Here is a 26,868-nt window from a genome sequence, read left to right as displayed (position 1 = left end):
TTAGGCTGGTTGCGAGGTAGTACACACAGCTGTCTAGAGAAAGAACTACCACTTCTAGGAGATCACATGCAGCTCGCACTAAACAAGCTTTTAATCGCAAGCAGAAGCAGCCATCAGATTGAGGAAAGTCTGTGGCCAAGACTGGGCTGTTGCTCCCAAAGCAAGTCATCCAGCCCCCATGCTTCCCTGTGCCGCAGACTTTTTATAATGACTTCCTGTATTTGCAGTTTTTGACTGGTACTGCAACTACAAAATGTGGATCACGGAGGTGGAGTATTCTGATAATGCAGAGTTCCAGGAAAGAACAAATAACATGGTTGAATGTAAATGACTACTTTAATTACTGATAGCTCTCTAACCTTTTTCAAGCGTTACAGCCATATCTCACTTTGGGAAGAAACTTAGCTATGTATCATGTAAAATACATTTACATACAGGGCTGAATAAATACCACCATTGATTGTGAACTTCAGAAGGGTTTACGCAAATTAATTTTTGACAAGTCTGCTCTCCTTTGCTGTACATGTCTCAATGAATGAGAGCCAAGAACTTGAGTTAATTTTCATCTGTCCCAGCAAAGACCAGGGTGGGGACTATGCCTCTACAGAGCATTACGAGATGTAAGGAAAGAAAAGAGCAGTGCACATTTTCATAACGCGAATGTAATTCTCTAATTCAAAATACAGTTTTAAATCTGTGCTGTCATCCATCAACTACAACATCCTCCTTTCAGGACAGAGACACCCAACAGCAGCAGGCTGCATGCGAAAGGACTGCCAGAACCTGAGTACAAAAACAAACGGCAACTTACGGAGAGGAGTATTTGGATAGCGCTGTGAATGACCTCTAGGTACTGGAAATCAATTATGCAGCCTGTCACGGAGACGTAGGAGTAATCCTCCAGGATGCCAGGGGCAGAAGGACGCACCACCCTTCGTATGCAGCCAGGCCCGTGCTCCCGCCACCAAGAGCGGTGCATTGAGATGTTAAAAGTCATGAGATCAGTTTCCTAGGAGAGAGGGAGGGGAAAATGTATGAAAACCTCTAACTTTATGTTATTTAAGGTAAAGCAAGGAAAATAATAGATGTTTTCAATTATTATAAGGAAAATGAAAGAAATAACTTGCCTTTCTCCTTACCCCAGTAATTTTAACATGAAAGTAGGCCATTAAAGCGGAGAAAGGAAATTGCAAACATTTATCGTTTATTTTGTAACTCCACATAGGAGCTTCTATCTGGCAGAACTGCTGTACGAGGTACTGTACAAAACACCGCGCATAGCCTGTGTCTCCTTGGACTTACAGCCTGAAAAGCAATTTAGTTGTTCCTTGATTAGAATGTCTCTTAAGAATTAATTTTTTAACAGGCAGCAGGAGACATTTTTACCCCATGGTACTGTAGACAATCTAAACCAAACTTCCACCATATTTATTTAAAACATTAACTATACATTATAGCTATTATTTAAGTGGGGCCACAGCCAGGCAGACTGCTCCAGCTGCCAGAGATTCAAATGAAAACTTGTCTCCAGCCAAGCACCCTGCTCTCTTTTCTCCCCTGTGCCCCCGAACCCAGATTACAATCTTCTCAGTTTAGTGAAGAAATCTGCTTCTGTGAACTGATCTGGGTTTAAAATAAAAGCAGTAACCTCTCTTCACTCTAGTCTTCTTCAGCCTCAACCACAGCTTGTCCCATCAGGTCTTAAGTCTCACCCTCACAGGTACCGGCCGCGTTGTAACCCACACTGTATGTACAACGTCTGGGCATTCTCATAAACACCATCCCACTTCCACTTGGAGCAGTGAAAGTGGTGAACATGCTAATGTACTAAAAATTTTCTAACAGTTTACCTATGAGGTACAAAGAGGAAGATTCCTCTGATTTAACAATAGATTTAGGTCTTTATGTCATGCTTGAGTAAAATACACTGAAGTTGAATGGATGCCATTGAAATGCAAAATAACCTCTCCTTACTGGAGACAAATGAGACTTATGTTGATACTTTAAATAATTAATTCAGATTTATGTTTCCATGTTTCCCATTCTCAGCTTCAAGGTAGCTGCAAAAAATTTGTGCAAGACTATCAGCTGGATGCTCACAAAACACCCGTGTTTCCATGCACGCCAGTTTGTGAAGACTGCCAAGACACTGGTTCGCCCTTTGCATCCCACTCCAAAAATCTGTCCTGTCAGTTTGTCTGTGGCTTTCACCCCGAATTAAAGGACATTCCATGCAGATTGCAGTTGTAGACAACTCTCATTGTCTTTCTCTGTTAACTGCCTTTATTCTGGCCACACCTGAAAATTAACAGGTGAATTAAAACCTGTCAGTCTCTCTTGCAGCTAGTTAGCAGCAAGAAATCTGCCTTTGTGATCTGCTGGTCTCCATAACTTTTTTACTCTTAAAATGCAGACTTGCTGGAACATTATTTACAGTTGATGATACATTTGCCTTTTAACTTTGCATGTTTCCTTGCTACTGGTTTAGAAAATTTTCAGCTGCAATATGAAAATGACTTGTGAAATCAGAAGCTGACAGATAATTCAGTTTAATGAAAATACAATTATAAATATATGGTCATGGGAAACAGCCAAGGCTTTTTCCGTACAACAATGCCAGAGATTGCACAGTGTTATCAAGTGGTTTTAACAATTGCCAACTGTAAGAAACGCCATTTGTCAAGCAGCACACATACACCCACTCTCATCTATTCCAGTAACTCTTTGTGCAGTAGGAATATGGACTTGCCATGTGGGTCAGTGTTGTATCAAATATTGCAAGGTAATGCTTTGTTATCACAACTGTAGGAATAAAATGTGATGTCTGTGGGGCTGGTGTCACAGCTTTCTTTGCTCTCCATGTTTTTCTTCTCTATTTTTTTTTCTTTAAGTTTTGATTATTATGCCCTGTTTCAGTTTTTGTGCTTGGCTAGTTCATAGCCAATAACACAGGAAAATGGTAAATTTGCATAGGAAAACAGCTTGATAAATGTTGGCAACACATCTAAAATGTAAGAATTTGGCACGTCGTCAGTACAAACAGCCTCCTAAATAAAATCTTTCCTTTCTGGAACACTGATATGCTTGGTTCTTTGGGGGGATTAAAAAAAATGCTTGACTTGATGGTCATGTTTAGAGATGCCTAATTAGATGGTCATGCTCATATTTCAAGTCTGCTGGTGATGCAGTGAGAGAAGGAAACAGCAACAGTGTAGTTAAAATTCTTTGACTAAAAACAAAAGAGATGCCATCACAGCACTTGCTGCCTTTTTTTTTTTTTTATAAATCATTATTCAGAAATTATGGATAAAGGCTGTGAGAAGAGCTTTTCATAATTACTTTTCACTGTGTGTATTATGTTCTGAGTCCTCAAAGCAGGTAAAAGCGGATAATGATGGCCCAACAAAGATCAGTTTCAGAAATGCAAATAAAACCACCTGGTGCATTAGCTTGACCTCTAAAATACCACTTCACAAAATGGCAGCCATAAGCTGTTTGAGCTGATAAATGTTAAGCTGCCAATCAATAAAAGAAATCCTGACAAAAATCAATCCTCTTTTTTTTTTTTTTTTTCCCCAGTGGCTAAAGTACACTCTTGTCTATCTTCTTGGAGATTCTTAATCCACCAAGTGAGTCAAATGTGCCAGGCACTAAAGAATTAACCTGTATTTTATCATCATTTACAGAAATACAGAAAATCCAAAGAATCTTTGCCTGGGTGTACAGCTTTTAAACATCAATGAACTTCTGAGAATGTTTCAGTGTTTGTGAATTTGGCACTCTGAAACCCTGTGCATAATGGAAAAGCTGCTGCCCAAGCAGTTTGTTCTTAGTTGTATGTTTACTAAAGTTAAGAATTCTTCCAGAATGCACAAGCAGATGCTTGAAGTTTTTCAACAGATCATGTATTATTTTCCAAAGCCACAAGCAATCATTATACAAATGTGTATAAAATTAATATTCAGCAGGTGATGTAATGTAAACTGCATATTTTTATAAAAAATGCTGCTGCTTCATAGCAAGAGACTCAACTTCAGGCTCTTTACTGGAGCCATCAAGTAATCTCTTTAACGAATCCAGCGGGGATTCATTTAACAATTGAAATTTCCATCACGGATGGAAAACTGCTCTTTTGAGCTTCAGACTCATGACATATATCTTGGCTTTAACTCTGTACATCAGTGGATAAACTATACTTCCTCAGCTGGTAACCTATCAGACAGATGCCATAAATGAAGAGGGGGCAGGACACAGATAAAAGGACTTCCTGGAAAATCATGTGAGATTTAGGAAAGTGAGATGGGAAGGGAAATCCTATGCCCTACTCCTCCCTTTTTCAGACAACACTAAAGCAATACTTCAGTTTGTGGTAAGCAGTTTGCTCCCGAGTGTAGGATCAGCCCAATAATCACACTTCTTACTGATGCAGAGTCCCACTTAGCTGTCTACAGCTTTTTAAGCTTTTAAACTATGTATAGGATTTGTGTTGGCTCTCAGCTCATGGATTAATTTTGATCATTATGGGAAATCATTCCATAATGTACCATGGCAGGTACTTTCTTTTAGGTGAGATGTAATCCCTTTAAGTCTCAGTAATACTGTTTCTAAGTGCTTGGAGATAATGTTTAATTTCATTATATCTGCTTAAATTCTACATTTGGTTTCAAGTGGACATTTTCTATTGGGCAGGGCTTTGATCAACCTGGTCTAGTCAAAGATGTCCCTGACCACAGCAGGATGGTTGTTCTAGATGATCTTCAAAGGTCCCTTCTGACCCAAACCAGTCCATGATTTTATGATTCTATTTTTAGGTGGTGAATTTAGATAAATTTTAACAGATAATAGCATAACACAGTTTATTTAAAAACTGAAGTGCAATAAGGATGATGTTCCTTTCATTTGTTTGTGTACACTTTATGTGCACTGCCTAACGACAACAGGAAAAAATTAATGCAAAATTAAGACTAACTAAAATCACCAGATGTAAAGAAAAAAAAGACGCTAAAACTCCAGGAAAAAACCAACACACCAAGATTGCCTTGTATAACAAACAAATATGCTGTGACATGACGACTATGCACTGTAGAAATATTTTTTTCACTCTATGTTTCTGCTTTATGACATGCTATTTTATATTTCATTCTTTGTTAGTACTGAAAAATGCACTCTTAAGAAAACTATAAAAAGGACATGATTCTGTTTAGTGGGAATGAGGAGAAGCACTTTTTCGTCCACAAGACAGCAGTCAACATGAAATTTCTCAGAAAGGTGCAAGAGCACAAAGGCCTGGCAAAGCATAATGTTAGAGATCTTGACTTTATGGCTTCTTTTGTAGTACCTAGCCCTTTATAACACTTCTATTGATACATACTATACTTTTTATTATAAATAAACATTAATTAGGCTGACACAATAAATATTCCCATCCCATTTCCTAAGAGTAACAAGGATGCTATAGTTCTGACTTGCTACCCAGTTACTTTTATCACCAGTGAGGAGAAAAGATTTTCAAACACCTTGTCAACAGGTAATAAAAAATAATACGCATAATGCTAGGAAAAAAACCGTACATTTTCTTGTAATTCCCTACGCCCAATTAAACTGGTAGTTAAGATGCAATGGTGTTGGCATGGACAAGGGACACACACATTCCTTAGTATTTATTTCAGTGAGACATTAATCCTCATTAGATACAAATGATGCATTTAAGCGTTAATGAAACCTGCTTTAATTGTAGAAGTACTCTGAAGCATGAGCATCAGCTGTTAGGCAAAGACCTCCATTGGCAGCATAACCTTAGTTTTCTACCCTGAAACCACAGGTTCTGATCCCGGCTCGCTCCACATGTGAGCAGTTACGCTCCATCTCCTCTCACTACCACTGAACAAACGGGCTTTGAAGGCCACGACAGATAATACTGAAGAAGTCCACTGGCAAATAGGGAAACTTGTGTGATTGGCTCCCATACTGTATTGTTTGGGATGATTGTTTTTGAATATTGATTACTGACTCTTTTTTTTTTTTTTTTCTTTTTTTTTTTCCTGTTTGTCTTTAAACACTTAAGTCAGTGTTACACAGATGGCTTTTACCTACCCCATGAGCTAGAGACTGGAGACAGCCTACTTAGTAATTGTGACGTCCTCCCAGGATGGAACAATGACCCATGCTGCTTCCAGGCAAACTCTCTAGGTTGAGGTGGCTGCTCAAAATATAACATAGTCAATATCGCATCCTCATCCTGAGCATGCTGGTGAAGAGATGACATGAAGAGCGTTCTTAAAATGAAGCTTATGTGTCGAGTCTATTGGGACTATTTAGCTGTCTGAACTGGCTGATAAAATCCGTCTCATTGTTGTAGCAAACCCAATGCACACTAAACCAGAGGAACCATGTGATACATCTAAATTAATTAGCACTTAAAGAGAAAATTCACAGTATCAAGATCTTCAGGCATAGACCATGAGGTCACCCTAGCATCACTGGCTGAGAGTGGTTAAGAGAGATAAAGAGGCAAAGTCACTTTTGGGTGGAGGGGCTAGAGAGGTTCATGTTCCCACTCACTGAGATTGGAGGCTCACAGGCTGAGCAAATCCTGTAGCCATGACAGTGGACCATGACTAAAATAACTGCTGTTAGAAAGTTACACTGGTTTAACCTATTTTTTTCCCAATCAATCCACACTAAATTTGTTAACCATTTGGTTACAGGACACTCCTCATCCTACCCACCCCACTGAAAAATAAATAAAAAAAAAACCACACACCAAAAAACCCCACAACCAACCAGGTAGTCTTAGTTAGGCAGTACTGTCTACTCCTTTTTTAATTACTTTTACTCTCTGGGCTATAGAGAGTGTTGTCAGATTTTATTTTATTTTTTAAAAGTGAATAAAAGAACTTTCGGAAATTTGTTTGAAAACCAGGCAGATGATCTACCCTAAATGATAAAAATAGATTCTCTGCGTTCTTTAATTTGCCACATGCTCAGGGATCCATTTCCTGCCTTGCAAAACAGGCAATTTAAAAATTATTCTATTTACTGAACTTATTACTAAAGTGATTTTTTTTTAGAAAGCCAGAAGGCAAGAAGTCAACAAGAGAAGCCCACTGCTGTCTTCTTCATGTAGTAATAGTATCAGTCACAAGAACAAGTCAGAAGAACCAGCAAGGGGCTGTTTTCTGAACCATGTTGCCCTGAAACACGAGCTCTGATCTCTGGCAATATTCACGCCCAAATACCAGCTCCATGGCTTATGCTTTTTCCTTGGTCTCCCTCCCTTTTGTGGCAGTCTCTCTGTCCAAGAAACAGCCCAGAGAGGTTACACAGTATGGCAGAAATACGCTCCAAGCCCAAAGGAAAAAATGGCTTGAGAAAGGGTGATTGAATCAATATGAACCTTAGTCATCACTTACCATAGGAAGTTCAGCATGCGCACAAAGACTGTACAGAAAAGCTGTTGTGCTCCAGTGGAGTCCTTGATGAGATTAAGCCTAGCACTTAGTTTGAAAATTGCTCTCACCAGTTCCCTCTGATGATGCAGAGGTATGAGACAACACAGGTTTTGTCTTCAAGTTTTGAAGACTGGGGACGGGGTAAGGGTTTCTGTGAAATCAAGAGTTTATTCAGATTGGTGTGTCCCTCACTCAAGACATACGTGATTTTGACTGAAAAGATGCATCAAGACAAGACTGAACAGGGAAGAACTAGACACATCATCGGCAGCTCATATATAGTCACAAGCAGAAATGCTGTAGGAAAACATCTCAGGGCAGAGAGTCAGGAAAGGTAAAAGAAAGCTTGAAGAAGTTTTGCTATAAAAAAAAAAAAAAAAAAAAAAAAAAAGCGGAAAAGTTCTAATTATGGGCCATAAAAAAAACTATGTCCCAAAGATTCATAGAACTATGAACATTTTGAAAGAGGAGTTTATAATGTAAACCAATTTGGGTCTCACCAAGAACATTTTAATCTATTATGGTTACTTTAATTTTTTGTTGTTGTTTTAGAACAAAATTGCTGAGATCCCTGTGGAGTTATACACGCATTTGAAATACCACAAAATTAAAATTCACCACCAACATACCTTCCCTCAAAGATAAACTGCCTCAAACAGCTACAGAAAGCTCTTCCCACACTATTTTGTAGTATTTTATTTATTGATAGCAAAAGCAGAAAGGATCAGACTCATGTGCCTGAGTTCCTCACCACCGTATACAGCCTCTAAGCATTCCACAAATGAGAAAGTACGTATCTGTCGAGAAGACTCTTGCAGTGCTGATGGGGACTGGATTTCTGCCCTTAAAATGGAAAGGTGTGGCCTGGCTTGATCGTGCTAAAACTATTCATTCTTCTTGTAGTTCTCCATCTTTTGTACCATGGACACCCTAACGTAACAAACCCTGTGAAACCGACTCTTCCTTGGGGGTTTTGTTCTACCGTTACTAGGAAATCATGCAAATAGGAGACGCTGCGCCAAAAGCCCACATAATCCAGTATGAGGAACAGATGCAACGTAGCCTCTAGCCAAAACAGGATTCAACTTTGTTATTGTCGAAATAACTGTATTTTGTATACAGTGGTTGTGAACAAAGACAAAGTATGGGGGTAAAGGTGTGATTAATAAAATGTTGCAATAATAGTACAGTTAGTTTTATTAATTTCCTTCATTTCTGGTGGGTTCTGTGCTGCCTCTTTGTCCAAGTATAAGAATACCATAACATCTCTTGTTATACAAGGAGAGAAATGCTACGCTGGAGATAAATGCACCAAAGAGTGGGTCCTAAATTTAAGGGTCTGTACTAGACTCTAATGACATTAAAAAGCACTATAAAAAGACTTGAAAACCCACTTGAATGTTAGAATTTCTGACAAGAAAAATAACTCCCTCTTTTGAGAATAACCAGAATGTTCCTACCTGCATCCAGGAACACTTTTAAAGATTAAAAGGCCAGTTTAAGCAACTGCTGTTACGCTCTCTGCTTTGCTTGCTCGAAGCAATGCAATTGCTCACAATATTGCCAACTCTTGTTGTTTTATGGCAAGCCTGGTTACGTTCAGCATTTTTTGTTAAAGCCTCCATTCCCAGGGACATGAGATTACAATAAGAAGTTTGTCTTGTTACAAGAAAATGAGCTGAAGAGTAAAAGCTTCAAAACCCATGAGCTCTACTGCTAGGCACTTCCAGTCTGTGCTATAACTTGCATTACTTGCTGCTTTTCTTACAGCTGTGCTCCTGGAATCTAGATGGGAAGATCAACCATTCAGATCACGGCTATCCAGAGCACCATGTGCCATAGTATCCCATCTCAGATGATCATGGATCCGCCAGGGTATAAGAAAGGACCAGTTGTTTTTTAACTGTCTGATCAAAGTGAATGACCCACGTGCACCCCAAAAATCTCAAAAGACAGTCACAGTGAATACCCAATTTTATTGACATTTAAATCAAACTGAATGATTTCATGGAACTTCTCTAAGTTAGGAGATTCTAATTCTTATTTTAGAGTGTGTACAAAGGGCAACCAGAAAGATGTGCTAATTCACTGCATCTTTTGAGTGAACTCCTATACAGTTCATTGAATAGAACTATCTGCCACTAACAAGTTGCCAAGAAGTGAGTATCTGCACTGCTGAAGCCCTCGTGAAGACTCAGAATACAAAATGTGACAAGATGCAATAAGCAGCAGAAGTATATTGAACTGCTAGGGGTCTCCTTTCTTACTGCTTTAATTTCAGTGAGGCACAAGATGCTCCTAGAAACACATACTTCCTCATGACGCTTTTGTTTCTACATTTCTTGTCAGTGATATCAGGTCATCATATTTTTGCCAGACCCTCAAGTTTTGTCATGCTGTTTGCCAGTGACCTTGGCTTTAGCAGAGCAATCCTTTAATCGCAGGCCTCACATGCATTCTGCCAGAACAATGACAGTCTCCAAAATTAATCTGATACACATTTTAAAAAAAGCAAAGACAGTCTCTACAGAAACTTTAAGGTCAGAGGATGAAATTTGGAGTCCTCCCTTACCTAGCAGAAGTGAAGCACTGATGACTATGGAAAAGAGAATCTGCTGTTGCAAAACTCAGTTATATGATTTATTTAATTATTCATTTCAGATTGACTGTAGGCATCAGTCCACATTTTACGTCCTTAAAACATTTTCTGTATTTATGTAAATATATAAATATATGTATACTATGTATTTTTTTATGTATATAAAACATGCATATATTTATATATTTACATAAATACAAAACCTAAGTATATGTATAATTATATTTACCTGTACAAGTTAATGACTCCACAGTGCTTTCCTGAGAACAGCTGTCAGCCGTGGCCAAAGAAGGCAGCTTTAATAATCTCCTTCAGCAATGCACTATACCCTGGCCTTAATCAGATTAATTTCATTTGCAGCTTAATCCACCTCCAAACCTCAATAACTGTCACAGACATTCACATAAAAGGAAGTTTTGATTTGTCCTCTGCAGTAATTTTCAGATTTTCAGAACACTCCTCCAGGAACAAGGACTCATTTTTTTCTGACATATTATCTATAGCAAGTATACACTCATCATAATCAAACTTCTCAAGTTCTTTTGATGAGATTAATCAGAAGGATCTAATGGTGTCCAGTAACCTTTGGATAATTTCATGTAAAAGAAATCACTGAGATGCTAAGTCTACTTATATATTTTTTTTCATTCTGAAGAAATTTCTCACAGAAGTTCCTTTAATCAATGTCGTTGAATATGTTCCCCAGAAATGTATTTTTAATTCAAGAGGGAACTATAAAAGGCTCTGTTAAGAACTTCCAAGTCTAGGTGGATTACTTAATGGTCCTGTTAACAGTTGTTCTGTAAATCTGGTCACTTCGAGAGATGAATAAAGCCACAGAGAAGCCTAATGATCCGCTCACTCTTTAACATCACAGACTTGTCTGTAATCTTTCATCATGCAATTTTAACATATCCTGCTCTAATAAATAAGAACAAAATTAGATCACTGCAAAGATAAAAAAGCATACTGAGATTTGAAAAGATACTTTTCATTTAACTGTCAAATTTGAAATAACATTAACAGACAAAGGGAAGAACAATAATCGATTTTAGATAGGCTGGTAGAATTGTGAATGACAGCAGGATACAACTGTAAAAGGACAAGTAATATTAACATCAGTTTACCTACACACTGAATTTAAAATCAAGACTAATACATAAAGAGTTTCCTCCAATGTAATAGAAAAAGAAATTTCAGTTTGCTTGAGGGAAAAAAAATATAATCAAAACTTTTGTCAATATGAGGTCTTTTTCTGCAAGCTGCCAAATATCTACTAAATCCAATACACTCTGGAGATCATTAACCTTTACAATAAATATCAGTAATTACTAATATAACTAGCATTTTTACTTTGTAAAGCTGGTTTTACAAGCAGTGATACGAGGATGTCAGTGTGACTCCACAAGGCAGATGAAAGCCTACAAAGCTACAGAGTGGATTCCACAAGCATGCACGCACATGCTTGATTTCAACAAGCACCCCACCGACGTTAGGGATCTACATATATCTGCTGGATTAGGCTAGCAAGAAAGGGAATAAGAAGGATATGAGAACAAAAAGGATGAGAAAGTTAAGAACACGTGACTATATTCTTACTAGCCTAATTGTATACATCTTGGATAGAATACAGAATTTCTTTTCGGTATAGTATGTTCTATACAGAGTTGTGTAGTGCACTGATGCATGGATGAAGGTTTTCTTGAACTAATACATGGCATATTTTGCTGTAAAATTCTAGTTAAGTCCGTGAAAACAGTCCATAGGTTACTGTAGTGGATGTTACTATTAGTCTCAGGAGCAACTGCTGCTGTTTTAAGAATAATTTTAATCTCCCTTTCAGTCTCTGGGAGAGGGGAAGGAGCACGAAGAGAGCAGAAGATGTTTACATTTACCTTATTCCTTGCTTGTAGCCAGCTAACGTCTGTGTACTAAATAGCAAAGATACAGACAAATTCAGCACTAAGTATGTCTGGCGGGAGACAGTAGATAGGATAAAGCAGAGAAATTTTGAGATGTGGAGATATTAAGTAGGATGGGAGAAAGTTTCCTGCCTCTTATTGTTCCCTGGTCCTCGCAGACTACCCCACTGCTGTTCTTTCAGTAATTGCCTCTTCTCAGAGCCAGAGACTGAACAACAGTTCTGCTTCTTAAAGCACTGCTGAGGGCTGGCTCGGTGAGAGAGGACATTGCTTGCTGGCTGGGCACAGGCTGCACATCTGTGGGCATCAAAGCAGCACCAGCTTTGGTGACAGCAGCTGGGGAAGAACAGAAATCAGCCCTGCCCGGGAAAGCCGCCTCAGCATGGCGTATTTGGATGTTGTCTAACAGGGCTAGGGACCAGGAACGATGATGGGAAAAACCTCACCAGATGCTACCCCCTCTTGGTACTTCTAGATAACTCACATCTTCACATCTATAGCACTGCAAGCCTTAACGCCCACATGTTCATGGATTTGGTTTGAAATCTAAGTTGCATAGTCATGATACAGCCGAGCAGCCATTGATAGCACAGACCCTCAGGAACTTCAGACAGCTTCAAATTATATCCCTTCCAACCTACCACTGGGACAGCGAAGCACACACTGCTAAAACAGAAGGATCTGAGATGACAGGATAACTACAGATGGAGAGCTATAGAGGCATGTCGACATGCACAAACAGCAAATGGATACAGCTTCACTGCCACCCACTGAACTTTCCTTTTTGGAATCAAAATAGATTTTGCCAATTTGATATTTTCCTTTTTTTAAAATACAGTTACTCACGCAAACACATGGAGGGCATTAAGTTGTTCACATACTGTAATCAAGTATGTCTTTGCACAGCACGCAGAACATTGTGGGGAGGGAATATTTAGTTTTGCAAGTTAGAAAACAAGGCAAACAACTGCAGACATCTGACCTCGACGATCCTTTTAAAAAATCAAGTTGTTATATATGAATTTTTCTATTGCCAACAGGAAAAGCGAATATTACATAGCAAAGACTTATGGCCTGAACATGGAAAAATGAAATAGCCTAATGGAAAAAGAGACAAGCCAAACAAAATACCCTGAATGCTCACATTCATTTTCATTTTACATTCATTGGGAAGGAAGTAATTTTTCAGCTGAAAACAGAATTCCAAAGCAGAAGTGCTAAAAACAACTAATAAAAAGACCATATGTTTCAAGGTTTATCTCTGAACAAAGAATTTTGCCTAATTAGAAACTCATGAAAAGGAGAATTTTGAAGGAGAGACCTAATCTAATTTCACAGCTTTAAACGTAATCTAGAATATGTTACTGTATAATTCTGCTACTGGGCCGTTTCTTATAGAAATATTATGATTATTTCACATGAATTTTGAAGTTGTTACTCAAATGAGTCTGAATTTGAAACAAAAAATTAAATGTTTCAGATTTCACCTTTAAAATGCCCCTTCTCAAGATTTCACTGAACTCTCTGAACTACTGAATCTGAAGTTAGTGATCTGGTTAGAGTTTCTCTGTGAAAAAACTTGTCGATAAAAGCTATTTGGTTTTCAAAATATTCAAAAAACTTTACAATTAACTTGTTATACTTTATTAAATTCAGTTTCTACTTGGGAGCAAAAAAATTAGAATCTTTAATTATTTGTACTGGTATATTTCAGAAAGCATGAGTCTTGTAAAATGCTAACTTTACTGCACTGTATTTTAGTAAGGTAAAATCTGTGGGCTGCAGTTCATAATCTGTAAGTCGACAGCTGCTGTTCACTTTCCAGAAAATTCTCCCTGTTGGAGGTATTGTGGGCTGCTGAGTGCTGGAAGCCACAAAAGAAGATATTTGTGCAAAAGAAATCCTAATCTTACAATTAACCAAACTGCTCAGCTTTCTTTTCAGAAACGGCACAGTGGACTGGATGTGCTGTTGGTGTAGCTTGAAATCTGACAGTGGAACAGGCTGCACAGAGAAGCTGAGGATGCTCCATTATTGGAAGTGTTAAAGGTTGAGTTGGATGAGGCTTTGAGCAACCTGGTCTACTGGAAGGTGTCCCTACCGATGGCAGGGGGGTTGGAACTAGATGATCTTTAAGGTCCCTTCCAACCCAAATCATTCCAAGATTCTGTGATCTTCAAAGGTCCCTTTCAATCCAAACCACCATGTGATTCTATGCTTCTATTAAATAATTCCACTGATTTAGGTACAAGAAACACAGTTTATGTAAGTGTATATGGCAGGGCTACCTCTCTTGCTTATGTTTATAGCACAATGAGCAACTGCTGAAGTCACTGTGAATCAGTAATATCTTCTAAGGCCATCGTTAAATTCCTAAATCAAAAGTGAGATCATTCAATTTAATTACCTTAAAATGTAGATGACTACTTTTAATTCAACTGTAAAAAATATGTGGTGAGTATGACAAAAGAAGGAAACAATATCTAAAAGTCATAAACAGATGATGGAATTAACATATTTACACATGTTAAGCAATTTTAAGTAGTGGTTTGCAGAAAGGAAGCAACTAAACTGCAAAGTTCTGCCATGAGTGATACCCTCTTACATCCTAATACGAGCTTTATTGGAATGTACTTCCACAGTGGAGTATACTCAGGTGATACTACACAATGAGAGGAATGAAATATCGGTACAAATGAGGGCAATGCCTTATGCCAGCATTACGATTCATGGAGGCATAACTCTCTTTTTCTTCCTATATTAGTACACTGATGCTTTAAAATTCACTTTCCTATGATTTGGGGAAAATATCTATGTTTTTCAAAAGCTGTCTTAGTCTGATTTGTCAGTTGGAGTCAATAATGCTGTGATAGAATAATGTTATTGTGATTGCCTTAACAAGGTTATACAGATGGACTTGTCAGCAAAAGGATGTTTCAATAGCTATGATTAGCTTAACTGATTGCTTTTGTGGAAGGTGCACATTCTTAGAAGTGGGGAGACCACCTACACTATATAATTTACACTTAATTCAAGTACAATCCCTCCCACAACTTTTTAAATTTTAAGGTTTTTATCTCAGAAAGGCCATGAAGGAGTGACTAGTAATAAAAAAAGACAGCTTCCTACAGAACACCTAATTTCTAAGAAAGCAAACAATTTGTTTTCCCTGAAATAAAAATCATAAAGCCTGACAAACTTTATACATGCATTATGTCTGTAGAACAAATTCTTCGGAGTTCTCTTACTAAACGAAAAAAGACAAAATGGCCCTATACAAAGGAGGTTTGCTCCTGCTCATTCTAAATGCTGGCACACACGATTCTTCGGATAACCTTTAATCTCTAAGAATTTCACTCATGTAGACTGTGCTAACTCATGAATGAAAGAAAAATATAATCCAAATCCTGACAAAACAAAAAATTTCAATTAACATAGCGTGAGTAAATCACACAGAAGTAAATCACGCAGATTGCCACAGCCAAAAACTGGTCACAGAGTGGTACTATTTCAGCTAAATTGATATAATTAAATTGGCATGACTTCCACTGCCATAGAAACAATTATAATGTTATAACGGCAGTTTAACAGTCTTTCTTATTGTGCTACAGTATGGAGAATAAACCATAATGGAATGAGAAAGCTTTGTAATATAAAGCATAATAATGACCACTGTGGTGACTATACCATTTCAATAATTTAATTAAAACTAAAATTTCACCCCTAACTCTTGTAGTGCTACTGCTGTTTAGCCCAAGCCTTTACTCCCTGTAAACTGTAAAATGGCCTATCAAGGAGTAAATTACCCTGCAAGTGTCATATAAAAAGCCCTAACAAAATTACAATTGGCCATTCACTGCAGTCCACTAAAGAGGTTTTTTGCATACAGTCCTTACAGTCGCCTTTAAGGAAATGAGAAAGTTCAACCTGTACCTCACAGCTTCACCAATATACATGGATAAAGTATTGCTCTGGGTGGTAATCTACTAAATTCTGATAGTGATGTATCAAGTTTCTGGAAATCCTAAACAAATGACGGCAGCTTATGTGCAGGGCAACACAACATCAAACATACGTTGTGCAGACTGTCCAGCTTGCTGTGTCTCTCAGGTCAGCTAAGCATCTGCAGTACATTCTTTGTGAGGAATGTGGGACCTATCAGTCTTGAATGGCCAATACTCACAGGTGTGTAATAAATCAGGTAAGCTTTTTAGGCTGATCCTATCCAGTTTTTGTTTGGTTTCCTAAAGAAAGCAAGCTCATAGCAACTCAGTACGTACACGTATCTGTCTCCCAATCCCCTTGGGGCATTTTAACACATTTGCAAATTAGGAAAGGTCTCATCTATATTAACTTTCCTAAATATTTCATTAAAATAAGAAACAAGGAAGAGGAGAAGGACCCTAGGGAAAGTTTGCCTTTTTCTGATATCCGAGAAACCATAAGGGAGATTGATGTCAAAGCACAAATTTAAAATGAGGCATCATTACTTCTACTGCTCATACAACTACCTATATTGCATATTTACTAGAATTTCAACAATGTTATGATTAAATGTCAAGCAATGAATTTACTACCTTTTTGGGAGAATGGCCATCAGAAATGGTGAATTGTTTTCAATGTAGCATTATCTATTATGTACCCATTAAAAGGAAAAAGAAAGAAATAAAAAAAGCTTGCCCCACTGGAAGCAAGAAGTACAGACTGACCTTTTCCTGCCTGCTGCATTCAGGCAGGATATCCAGGGGTGCTGGACTTACACGAAAATACTGTAAGAGCAAGCTAAGTTGAAACGAAACAGTTTGCATGAGGCAAGAGGTTTAAAATCCTGGAAATGGCTACTGGTTGACCAAAGACCAAGAAAGGAAATCCGCCCCGCTGGCCAGCCTGAGTTGTTGCAATGCAAAACAGCAAAAAAGCATTTTGTCATTGAGTTTTATGGGTAGAGAGGAATGTTTAAAGACTGGGTTGAGGAAGGCTCCCAAAAAGATTGAAAGAAGGTGTCCTGAAAAGAGAAAAGGGAGCTTTTCAAGAAAATGGGTCTCAGCTCTTTAGCACCTATTCCCAGCCAAGGGGAATTGGTAGTTCCTATCCCCTTGATATCTAAAGACATGTGGAAAAAGCAACAAGATTCCAACTTAGGTTTTGGGAGGAAACATGTTTAAATAAAAGAGGAAAGTCTGTTAATAAACAACCAGATACAAACTGGTGATCTGAGGAAGATGGAATGGGAAACCAGGAAATTCACTCCAAAACCTGTAAACAGTGGTTGCTATGCTAAAGACTATATGACTTAAATTTAAGATGAGAAAGTAAAAAATTTCACAGTAGGAGAAAAAAAAAAGAAGTTGGACACCGGGGTGGTATAAGACAAAGTCATAAAAAAAATCTGAAAAATACTCCACCACGTTTCTGGTCCGTCATGACCAGAAGGTACTGATGAGTGAAAAAAGTGAAAGCATACAAGGAAATGAATGTGCTTACAACCAATCTTATATAACTTACACTGTTCTATGTAGCAGCAAACACACTTCTTTCCCCAGTATGAAGCAGGGAAGTAATCAGAAGACAGTTCCAGTACAACTTAGAAGCATTTTGTAATACTCACTTTCAGTATAATTTCTTTTGATATCTCACCATTACTTCTACTTAAAGCCACATGTATTATCCTAAAGAAACCATTTGGGTCTTGTGTGTCTTTACAGTTTTTTGGATTTATATCTTGTTCTAGCTGTTACTTCAGCAGATATGAGTAACTTATTTGTTACTGCTCTGTTTTCATATGTCCATCCTGCACACTTTGATCTGTACAGAAAATAGCTGCAAAAGTTACATTAACCACATCTGGTGAAATGCTGGTCTACTGAAACCAACATATGTTTCTCTGCTGATTCCACTGCAGCTAAAGTTTCACTCCAGCTGCATTACTTCTGCTTCTGTTCCCACCCAAATTACCACATCCTATATTGAAACTCATCCTTGTCTTCCAGTGCCTACTCATCCCCAACTTGGCGACCGTGCTGGACTGCTATTCCTATCACAGTGTTTGGTCCTTGAAATTTTGCCACAGACTAGGTGTTTTTTCTGTGCATTTTTAATGTCTAAAGAAGTAAACAAGAATAAATGAAAACAACTATTATCTACTAGAACTCACAGTATTTTAAAAATGTTCTTCTCTAAATAAATCAGATAAATTATCTTCTACCATGGTAAAATATGTAAACAAAATATGTAGTCATGGGAACTACTGCTCCAGAATATAACATGAGGCTGTGGCACTATGGAACGGCACCTCCTTTTATAATGTATGCACTGTGGAAAACTTGGCTCTTTTTAAAAGTTACAAAGAGATGCAAGCCCTTCCATATTACATAAACAACAAAGGAAAAGAAAACATAATTCAAAGACTATGCTACAGGTGGGGAAAAAGTTTGTCTCTCTGGCATATTGCCTTTCTTTCCCCCCCAGCTTAGATCCTCTGCTAGAGAAAACGGGCAATAAAATGCATTGATGCACCCACACTGAAATGAATACTAAGAAGAATTGTTTTGGGGGTGCTGGTCGAAAGTTGGATGAACGTGAGCCAGCAGTGTGCCCAGGTGGCCAGGAAGGCCAACAGCCCCCTGGCTTGTGTCAGAAACCGTGTGGCCAGCAGGACCAGGGCAGTGACCGTCCCCCTGCACTGGGCACTGGTGAGGCCGCCCCTCGAATGCCGTGTTCAGGTTTGGGCCCCTCACTGCAGGAGGGACATTGAGGGGCTGGAGCGTGTCCAGAGACGGGCAGCGAAGCTGGTGGAGGGGCTGGAGCACAAGGCTTATGAGGGGCGGCTGGGGGAGCTGGGGGTGTTTGGCCTGGAGAAAAGGGGGCTCAGGGGGGACTTTAGTACTCTCTACAACTACCTTAAAGGAGCTTGTAGCAAGGTGGAGGTCATTCTCTTCTCCCAAGTAACAACCAATAGGACAAGAGGAAACAGTCTCAAGTTGTGCCAGAGGAGGTTTAGATTGGACGTGAGGAAAAATTTCTTCACTGAAAGAGTTATCAAGCACTGGAACAGGCTGCCCAGGGAAGTGGTTGTGTCACCATCTCCGGAGGTATCTAAAAGACTTGTAGATGTGGCACTTAAGGACATGGTTTAGTGGTGGACTTGGCAGTGCTAGTTTAATGCTTGGACTTGATGATCTCAAATGTCTTTTCCAACCTAAATGATTCTATGATTCTAAAAATGTTTAATTGGCTAAAAAATTAGGCCTTGAGGATGTTGTAGTCAGGGAAGAACAAAAATCCAGCATTGGATTTTAGCTCAGAAGAGCCAACAGTAAGACAAGAGGAAACACCAACAGTTGCAAACACTGACAGCATCACTTGGGTAATTAGAGTTTCTGCAGCAGCAACACTCTAGGCATTAATGCCATTGTCATTTATAGCCATGGAGTAATTACTAAAAGTTTAAAAATCTCCTGTTACTGAGATTTACTGTTATACATTACACTTACAGACAAATAACTACTGCCATCATATTTTACAGCATTATCTATTGCCATGAATAATTCCACATGTCTGACTGGAAAGATACAGAGTGATGCTTACATTATCTTGTTAATATTTAATCCCTGTCGTGTTCAGACAAGTCTGTTTTTCTATTTCTTTGCTTTCAGAATATTAGGGTGGATTTAGAGAAGTATTTGTACAGGTAAAAATAGTTGAAATTATAAAATTGCAAATATCACAGATATTTCTCTTATTTCAGTATTTGATTCTGTAAACGGTGTAAAATACCAAAGCTGCAATCATACTTCATTCAGAATGTTGATTAGTTAATCCAAGGTCATTGCAGCCCTGTTTATTATGAATTGCTTAGGTTCGGTTTTTACATGCATGCTGGCTGTCTAAGAAAGGGGGAAAGTAGCTATAAATAGACATTACACTTTTGCCAAATCTTTGTGTCAGGCTAATTCAGAGCAATCTTTTTGTAACTTCCTATTCCACCAGCTAAAATTCCTCTTAATGGATTCTCCTGTACATAGTGCACTTCTCAAGCATTTTTTTAAAACCTCGCAGTGTTGTGAGCAAGTGAGGTAGGTTCATGACACAGGAGTCTCTAACCTTAAAGGAAATCTTCAACCACTTATTTAAAGCAGAATTATTTGGACTTTTTAAAAAGATCTTTCCAAAGAAGTACAACGAAGAGCGGCAGCTCTCCCACCCTCTGTCTGTTTGTCCCTCCGGTTCTTCAGAAATATCTAGAAGTGGCAACTGACAGACACAGTCTGTATCAACAGGAACATCAGTAGGACGTTTTCACAAGCAGAATGCTGGAGGCAGTGTAGTTGTTAACATCTTCATCCTCAGTTTAGGCATGATATTTTCCTGAAGTACAAGGTAACGTAAAACAAATTAGCAGGACCAGCCAGGCAGGGAGTTATCATCGGTACCAGCAGCAATCACACAATTACTCCTACTGCATCATTTCCGAGATGTCACAGGAAAAGCTTAAACTTTCAGTTTTCCAGGATGTGGTTAGTTTGCCCATGGTCAAATAGTGCAATAGCAGCAAAAGACCTCTTTTATTCACTGAAAATGGCTACAGATTGCCGAGGAAGGCTTTAAGTGTACTGGAAAACACAGTGCTTGCCTCAGTTCTCTTCTGCAACTTGTTTATGCTCTCAGTCCATCTTGCAGTGTAGTTTTCAGTGTTGCTAGTGACACTCCAAGAAAGAAAAAAGGTAAATACAGCAGCTTATGTTGAGAACCTCATTTTTTAATGATTTCTCTGGAAAGTTTCCCAGATTCCACATCTGCCCTGGCACAACAGCCTGCACTTAAAAATGAAGTCTCACTGGAGGTAGAGTGAGAAGAGCTACATTTACTCACAGTGGGTAGGCTGCTTTCTCTCTATTCATTTGAAATGCTGTGTCTGCTACTTATCCTTTACAAAAAATCCAGCTAGTCAGTAAGAACAAGAACGGTATACTTCACAAAAGCCACAGGCATGTCACCTTCCAGTTCCCAACATGCCAGTTGTGACACCAGGAGCAGAAAAGGTGGAGAAGCAGACCCCTGTGACAGACAGATCTTCAACACAGTTAAGATGCTTTCTTTTGTTGTCTCAGTGTAATATTTTTAGCTTGTCTCCTGTGTTTCTGTCCTTAGTTGTAATATGGAAGCAATAGTTATGGTCAAGACACAAAAAGTACAGTCACAGGCTGAGGTGATTGAGTTATGGCAGTCAGGAAACAACGCAACACAAATAAAATAGTAAGCAGCAAAAAGCTTTAGCGTTGGTCAAACTATACTATCCATGCCGTTTCTCCATCCTCCAGAGGCCAGACCACACTCCTCCTTACCTCTGCTTCATCCAGATTTTTCTCCCACACTCCTCAGAGCCATTTAACCGCTTTGCTGCAGGATCAGAGCTGCACATTGTCAAAGCAAGGCCACAGCTGCACATTATCAATATCAATCAACCACCTGTCTTCATTCCCCTACACCAGGCATTAATGCTTTGGATAATTTTTCTATGGTAGAAGTATCAGATTCAATTTCCTAAATACAAATTTTTAAATCCATACAATTTAATTGTTAGAAGATCTCCATTCTTATTGCTCAGGATTTATAGCCACATAATGTTAAAAAATAAATGTTATGATAAATCCTTTCATGGCTTCACAAAAGTCATTGTGTTTATTCCCAGTGTTGCCAGTCAGAGAAGAGGACATCACACTGTACATGGAGTCCCCTCATTTCTGACACAACAAAAAGATAGCAAATATTCTACTGTTTTTTTCCCAAGATGTCCCACAGTAAAATGATAGATGCTATAGAGACCAATGGGCTATTACTTCACTGTATAACTAAATTAAACTACAGAAGTTTGAAAACAAGTGCAAAACTCAGCCAGTTTCCAACACTTCTGTAGTCCATTCTTCCTTCTAAAAACAACTTGTCTTCTTGTGAGCAGAGAAAGATAAAGAAAATCCTAGTTGAAAAAAAAAAAAAACCAAACCACAAAATTGTTTGAGAAAAATTACATTTTCTTCTACAATCCACAGAAGATTTAAGGAAGTGCTTGTTTATTTCATACGGAAGTTTTGTGTTTTGCAGAGGACTATAAATTTTTGCGCAACACACAACGTAGGAGTGTCCTCTCTTTTCTTTATATGGCTAAAGGGGCCGCTATCCCCACAGGACAGCCCTTTCTGTCCTTTCTCCTCCCTTTGAGTAGAGGCTCCAGCTCAAAACCCTAAAGAGTTTCTAAAAAAACCACAACCCATAATGGGCCCTGTGAGGCCCCATTTTTGTTTCATGGCTATTTATCCTACGGAGAAAACAGGTTCTGTATCGGCAATGAAATTTCATTTGTTCTGCAGTCCCATTAGGGCAGCTGTGTGCACGTTCCCCAAGGACCCAGCTACATCTCGAGACAAACATGGGCTCAGGTGTGCTGAAAGGTTACTCAAGAGAGCCCAAGGGCAATCATAGTCTCTTCATTCATACACCTTTTATCCCTGGTAAAACTCCAGCATGCTCATACAGTATTGGACTGCATTTTTTTAGAAGTTTAACATCTTTCTCATATGTTGGTTCTTGGTTCTATGTTCTACCTGGCCCCAAAGTCAGCTGTTACATCATATTTTTCATAGATTTCACTATAATTTCCTTAAAATCTTACAAAAGATGCTTGATTATCTATGTGACCATAAAGGCACATAAACCCCATTCTTGACAGGCAAAAGAGAAAAAGCAAAACCAAAGCCAAACCCCAAGGAAAACAAAAACTACCATTAGTTCAAAGGCTAAAAAAGGGGAAAAAACTCACCATCTCTTAACTCAACTGAAGGAAAACTAACTGCTGATGATATAGACTGGGGGATTAAAAGATTATTTGTTAACTGCTGAAGACTGGATTATGATAGTGGACCTGAGAAAAAAGAGTTACTGTTTGTTAAAGTTGTTTCACTTAGTTCAGAGGGCTGTACAGACAATGCAACTGAGTAGAATAGAAAAAAGTATTCTAATCGATGACCTGAGAGTAAGGTGTTGCACCGTTCCTAATATGACTTGTCACAAAAGCAATCAGCTGGTATAGTAACTTGGCTGTCTCTAATTAGGAGGTCTCCCCAGTGTAGCAAATTTAGTGACAACAGGCAAGTAATATCTAGTGTTACTCTTTTAACAGTCCCACTCTGACTGAAACTTTGACTTTCCAATTACTATATATCAAAAAAATAGCCATTTAAAAAGATTCAAATTAATATTTAAATGGAAGGATGAACTGAAGCAGGTTTCCATTATTTTCCATTTAAATAAAGAAAATAGAAGAAGATTTTTATGGAGGATAATTTCTGAGTCAATTAGTAGCAAGAGAGTGGTAAAGAAAGAATCTTGGGCATCTTAGAGGCAACAGAGATAAAAAGAGAATTCTGTCTCTCTTTATCAGTTCATTAGTTAGAGCTTATGTTTAATTTTACCAATTCTTACTACTCATTCGATGGATCTAATTTGTAGAGCCATGCAGTCCATTCACCATTTATCTCAAGCATTTAAATAGCACACACTAGGAGTTCTTCTACAGGTTATCAAAAGGAAACTAATGATTACACTCACAGGAGATCAATCTCACCCATCTTCAGTAGGTCTGAAGTGTCTAAAAGTTAAGTACCTCACTTCACCCAGTTGTCTCTCCCTCCTGGAAAGAGGGATGTACCTTTAAAGGGTAGTTGTTCCTACAAAAGGGTATTTAAAAGTAGCGTGAGAGGCCTCTTGAGGATGTCTCTCTCTGCTGAGGATGGAAGGAGCCCACATAATCAGCCTAGACTAGTCTGAGATGATTAATCCTCTAAAGTGTTTTGAAATGTAAATCAAGACTTTAAATCAAGCAGACAGGATCTGTACTAGATGCATTTGCTTAATAAGTGGCATTTTTTTTCATCATTTAGAGGTACTGATGAGGCTAAATCCATTTATATGTGTAAGTTGCTTTCAGATCCTGGAAGATGGTGTATAATAAGGTGACGACTTCATATTTCTAAATAGCACACTGAAAAGTTGAAATACAGTAATTTAAGAAGTAGGCAACAGCTTGCTTTTCTTTAAATATAGTAATCACACTAATAAATTATATTAGTAATTATTAATAATAAGATTTTCAGTTAATAAGACACTTCATTCCAGATTGACATTTCTATCTTTTTTATTCCAGTGGTGCAAACCTAATCCAATTTCCCGCTATAAATAATGCTGTTCTGGACTCTTCAGTTTTTGAAAGATGTTGACAAATACAGCATAAAGTAGAAGAAAAATAAAATGATTAAGGAATGAAAAGTCTGTTCTAAGGGCCCAGCAGAGCAGCTGGACAGGCTTAAGTGTTTTGGGTGCCAGGTACTCCTAAGTCGGACAGTATGTTCAAGTGCATAAACTGGATTTGGACACTTTACAGGAGTGTAATGGGGTCCTAAGCAGAAAGCCAATAAATTTGTGGCAGCACAGCAAAGGGCAGCTCCCTGGGCAGCCCCACAAGGCTGCAAGCCTTCCAGCCATACTGTTCTGAACAGTAACCACTGAGGATGGGGTCAATTTGTTCCCAGAACAGTCAAATGCTGAAAAAAAACCACTGAAATGTCACGTTCTTCAAGCTTCCTCTTTAACAGAAACTTTATAATCCATCTTCACACAGAAAGGGCAAACAAGGCCCTAAATATGTGTGGTATTGTCACATTGTCATCCTTCTGTGTGGATGGCCAAAATCCCTCCACTTTGCAGTTTAGAGCTGGTCCAACACTAAAACTCCTGCTGCTTTCAGACTGCTGCATGGGACTGCCATTCCTTTTTTGTCTAACCTGATCTCTGATGCCTGCTGTATATACTTTACTTCTCCTGGTGTACCAGACATTTTACAACCCACGGTTTCTGCTGTCCCCAGCAAAGCCTTCTGGAAGGGCTGAATAATTTCTTCATAACTTACATTCATTTATATTTGCACCACATCTGGGCAAAAAACCCTCTTTTTTGTGTACTCACAGTTTATCAGTATCTACAAAATAACCATTTCATAATTATTTGATTCCTTCCAAACCACATAATGTGAAAGTAATTTGCGCTCCTGAAGTAGACAGCAGCACAAACATCAGTGTACTTATTCTAGAATGACTTGTCATTTTGTAGTGAATAACTGATGGTGCATTTACCAAACTGAAAAAAAACCTCTCCTTGGGGGTGCATAATCCTTTCTGCTCTTTGCATTACAATGAACTAGATTTAACCCTAACCTTCTTTTCTATATAAAATTTTGCAGACCTACTACACGTAGGCTTTAAAACAAATCAGCAAAGATACTGCTTTCCAATTTTCTCCAGAAAAGCAGCCTTAATGCTTTAAGGAAGTCACTTCCTACATTTCCTTCTTGTTCTGCTTCTAGGCACAGAAATCACACCATTAATCTCCATAAAACTGAAATAACCAGAAATGTCCACCAGCCAATATTTTTTGAGTGTGTCTATTTCGATAGCTGCAGTTACTCTTGCAAGCAGACTGGATGTATTCTGCACTTAGTGCCAGTTACAGAATTGTGTAAAATATGAAAAATAATACTCTATGTCTGAGTCAGCAATTTTCTCAGTGAACACAGGGCAGTGGATAATGCTAAGGAGTATCTATGAGAGTTCACTCCAAGTCCAAAGAGAAATTTGACTTCAAAGTATTTGCCTCAGAAGATGAATACATGATAGAAAAAGTACCTCAAAGAGGTCTTTAAAAATAGCATGAAAATAAATTATTCAGTAATTCAGTACTTTTCTTCACTAACTTTTCATCACTTACAGCTTAAAATTTCCAATTTAAAATTTTCAGAAAAAGTAAGGAAAATAGTATTTTTTCTAATGAGATGTAATTCTTTTCCCCCAATGTAACTTGAAAGCAAATTGAGTTAGCAAAGTTAGGTTGTTCACTCATCGAACAGCAGCTCTAGCATATTCAGAAATAGTCAGAAATATCTGTGAAACCAAACAAAACAAAATTTAGTGTTTCTCCGAACAGCATCCAGCCTTATCTGCATAGGAAAAGATACAGACTTGAATCCGGCAGAATGGCTGCTCTCTTGTGGTATAAAGTCACGTTTTCCTAAGACAAAAAGGCTGCCATGAATAGGTGTCCTCATGGAAATGGTTGCCAAGGGAGAATAAATGTTAAGAGAAATTAATTACACTAACTGAATTATTCTTTCAAAGATACATGTTCCAAGACTAGTTCAGAAAAAAGTTCTCATGCATACCTTGAGAGAAAGATACGATGTAAGGTTATGTTTAGTCTGTTGGATCCAGCTTATGGGTATGAAATTGAAATGCAATAGCTATGAAATTGCTGAGATTACGTGACATACGGACAAAGCAACAGTGTATTTCATTCCTCTACCACACTGGAGTCCAGGCTCAGGACAAAACCAGAAATAAATGTGGTGGCTTCCTCCCAGGATCTATTTTAAAAGATCAAAATCCTAACAATTGCCCAAATTAATTTTTCGAAACAAAATAACGAAAAAAGTTCCCTGTTTGTAACAGCAGATGTATCACATGCTCCAGTCTGATGTGTACCACACCTCTAATTGCTGGCTTTTCCTGGCAGCGGTGTCAGTGTTCACCGTGTTGTGCTTGGCACAAATTGACCCAGCACCCCTACAAAAACTAAATCCTTCAATAAGTTTGTGAACAAAATAGGAAAATAATACATTGAGCTCTTTCTTGACTGACTAGAGTAGTACAGTAGAGAAGCAAAACCAAAACAGGAATACCTCCCTGAAAAAGATGAACTGCAGCTTTCCTACGATTATACTCAGGTGAGAATTTCAACTTAAAGCTACACTTTAAAAAAAAAAACAAACCTCTGGAAAACTTGCCCTCTGTTG

General features: G+C 38.3%; 1 protein-coding gene across 2 annotated transcripts in view; it reads right to left on the bottom strand.

Annotated features, from left to right (window-relative positions):
• Positions 1–26,868, bottom strand: part of NKAIN3 (sodium/potassium transporting ATPase interacting 3) — a 375,006-nt gene that overhangs the window by 97,320 nt on the left and 250,818 nt on the right. For both annotated transcript variants that reach the window (XM_040588722.1, XM_040588723.1), the window contains exon 4: positions 812–1,009. In XM_040588722.1, the coding sequence (XP_040444656.1) occupies positions 812–1,009 (198 nt within the window). The remainder of the gene's footprint in view (positions 1–811; positions 1,010–26,868) is intronic.

Source organism: Falco naumanni, chromosome 3 (genome assembly GCF_017639655.2).
Source record: "Falco naumanni isolate bFalNau1 chromosome 3, bFalNau1.pat, whole genome shotgun sequence".
NCBI lineage: Eukaryota > Metazoa > Chordata > Aves > Falconiformes > Falconidae > Falco > Falco naumanni.
Note: the sequence above shows the minus strand (reverse complement) of the source record. Positions and strands in the feature narration are given on the sequence as shown.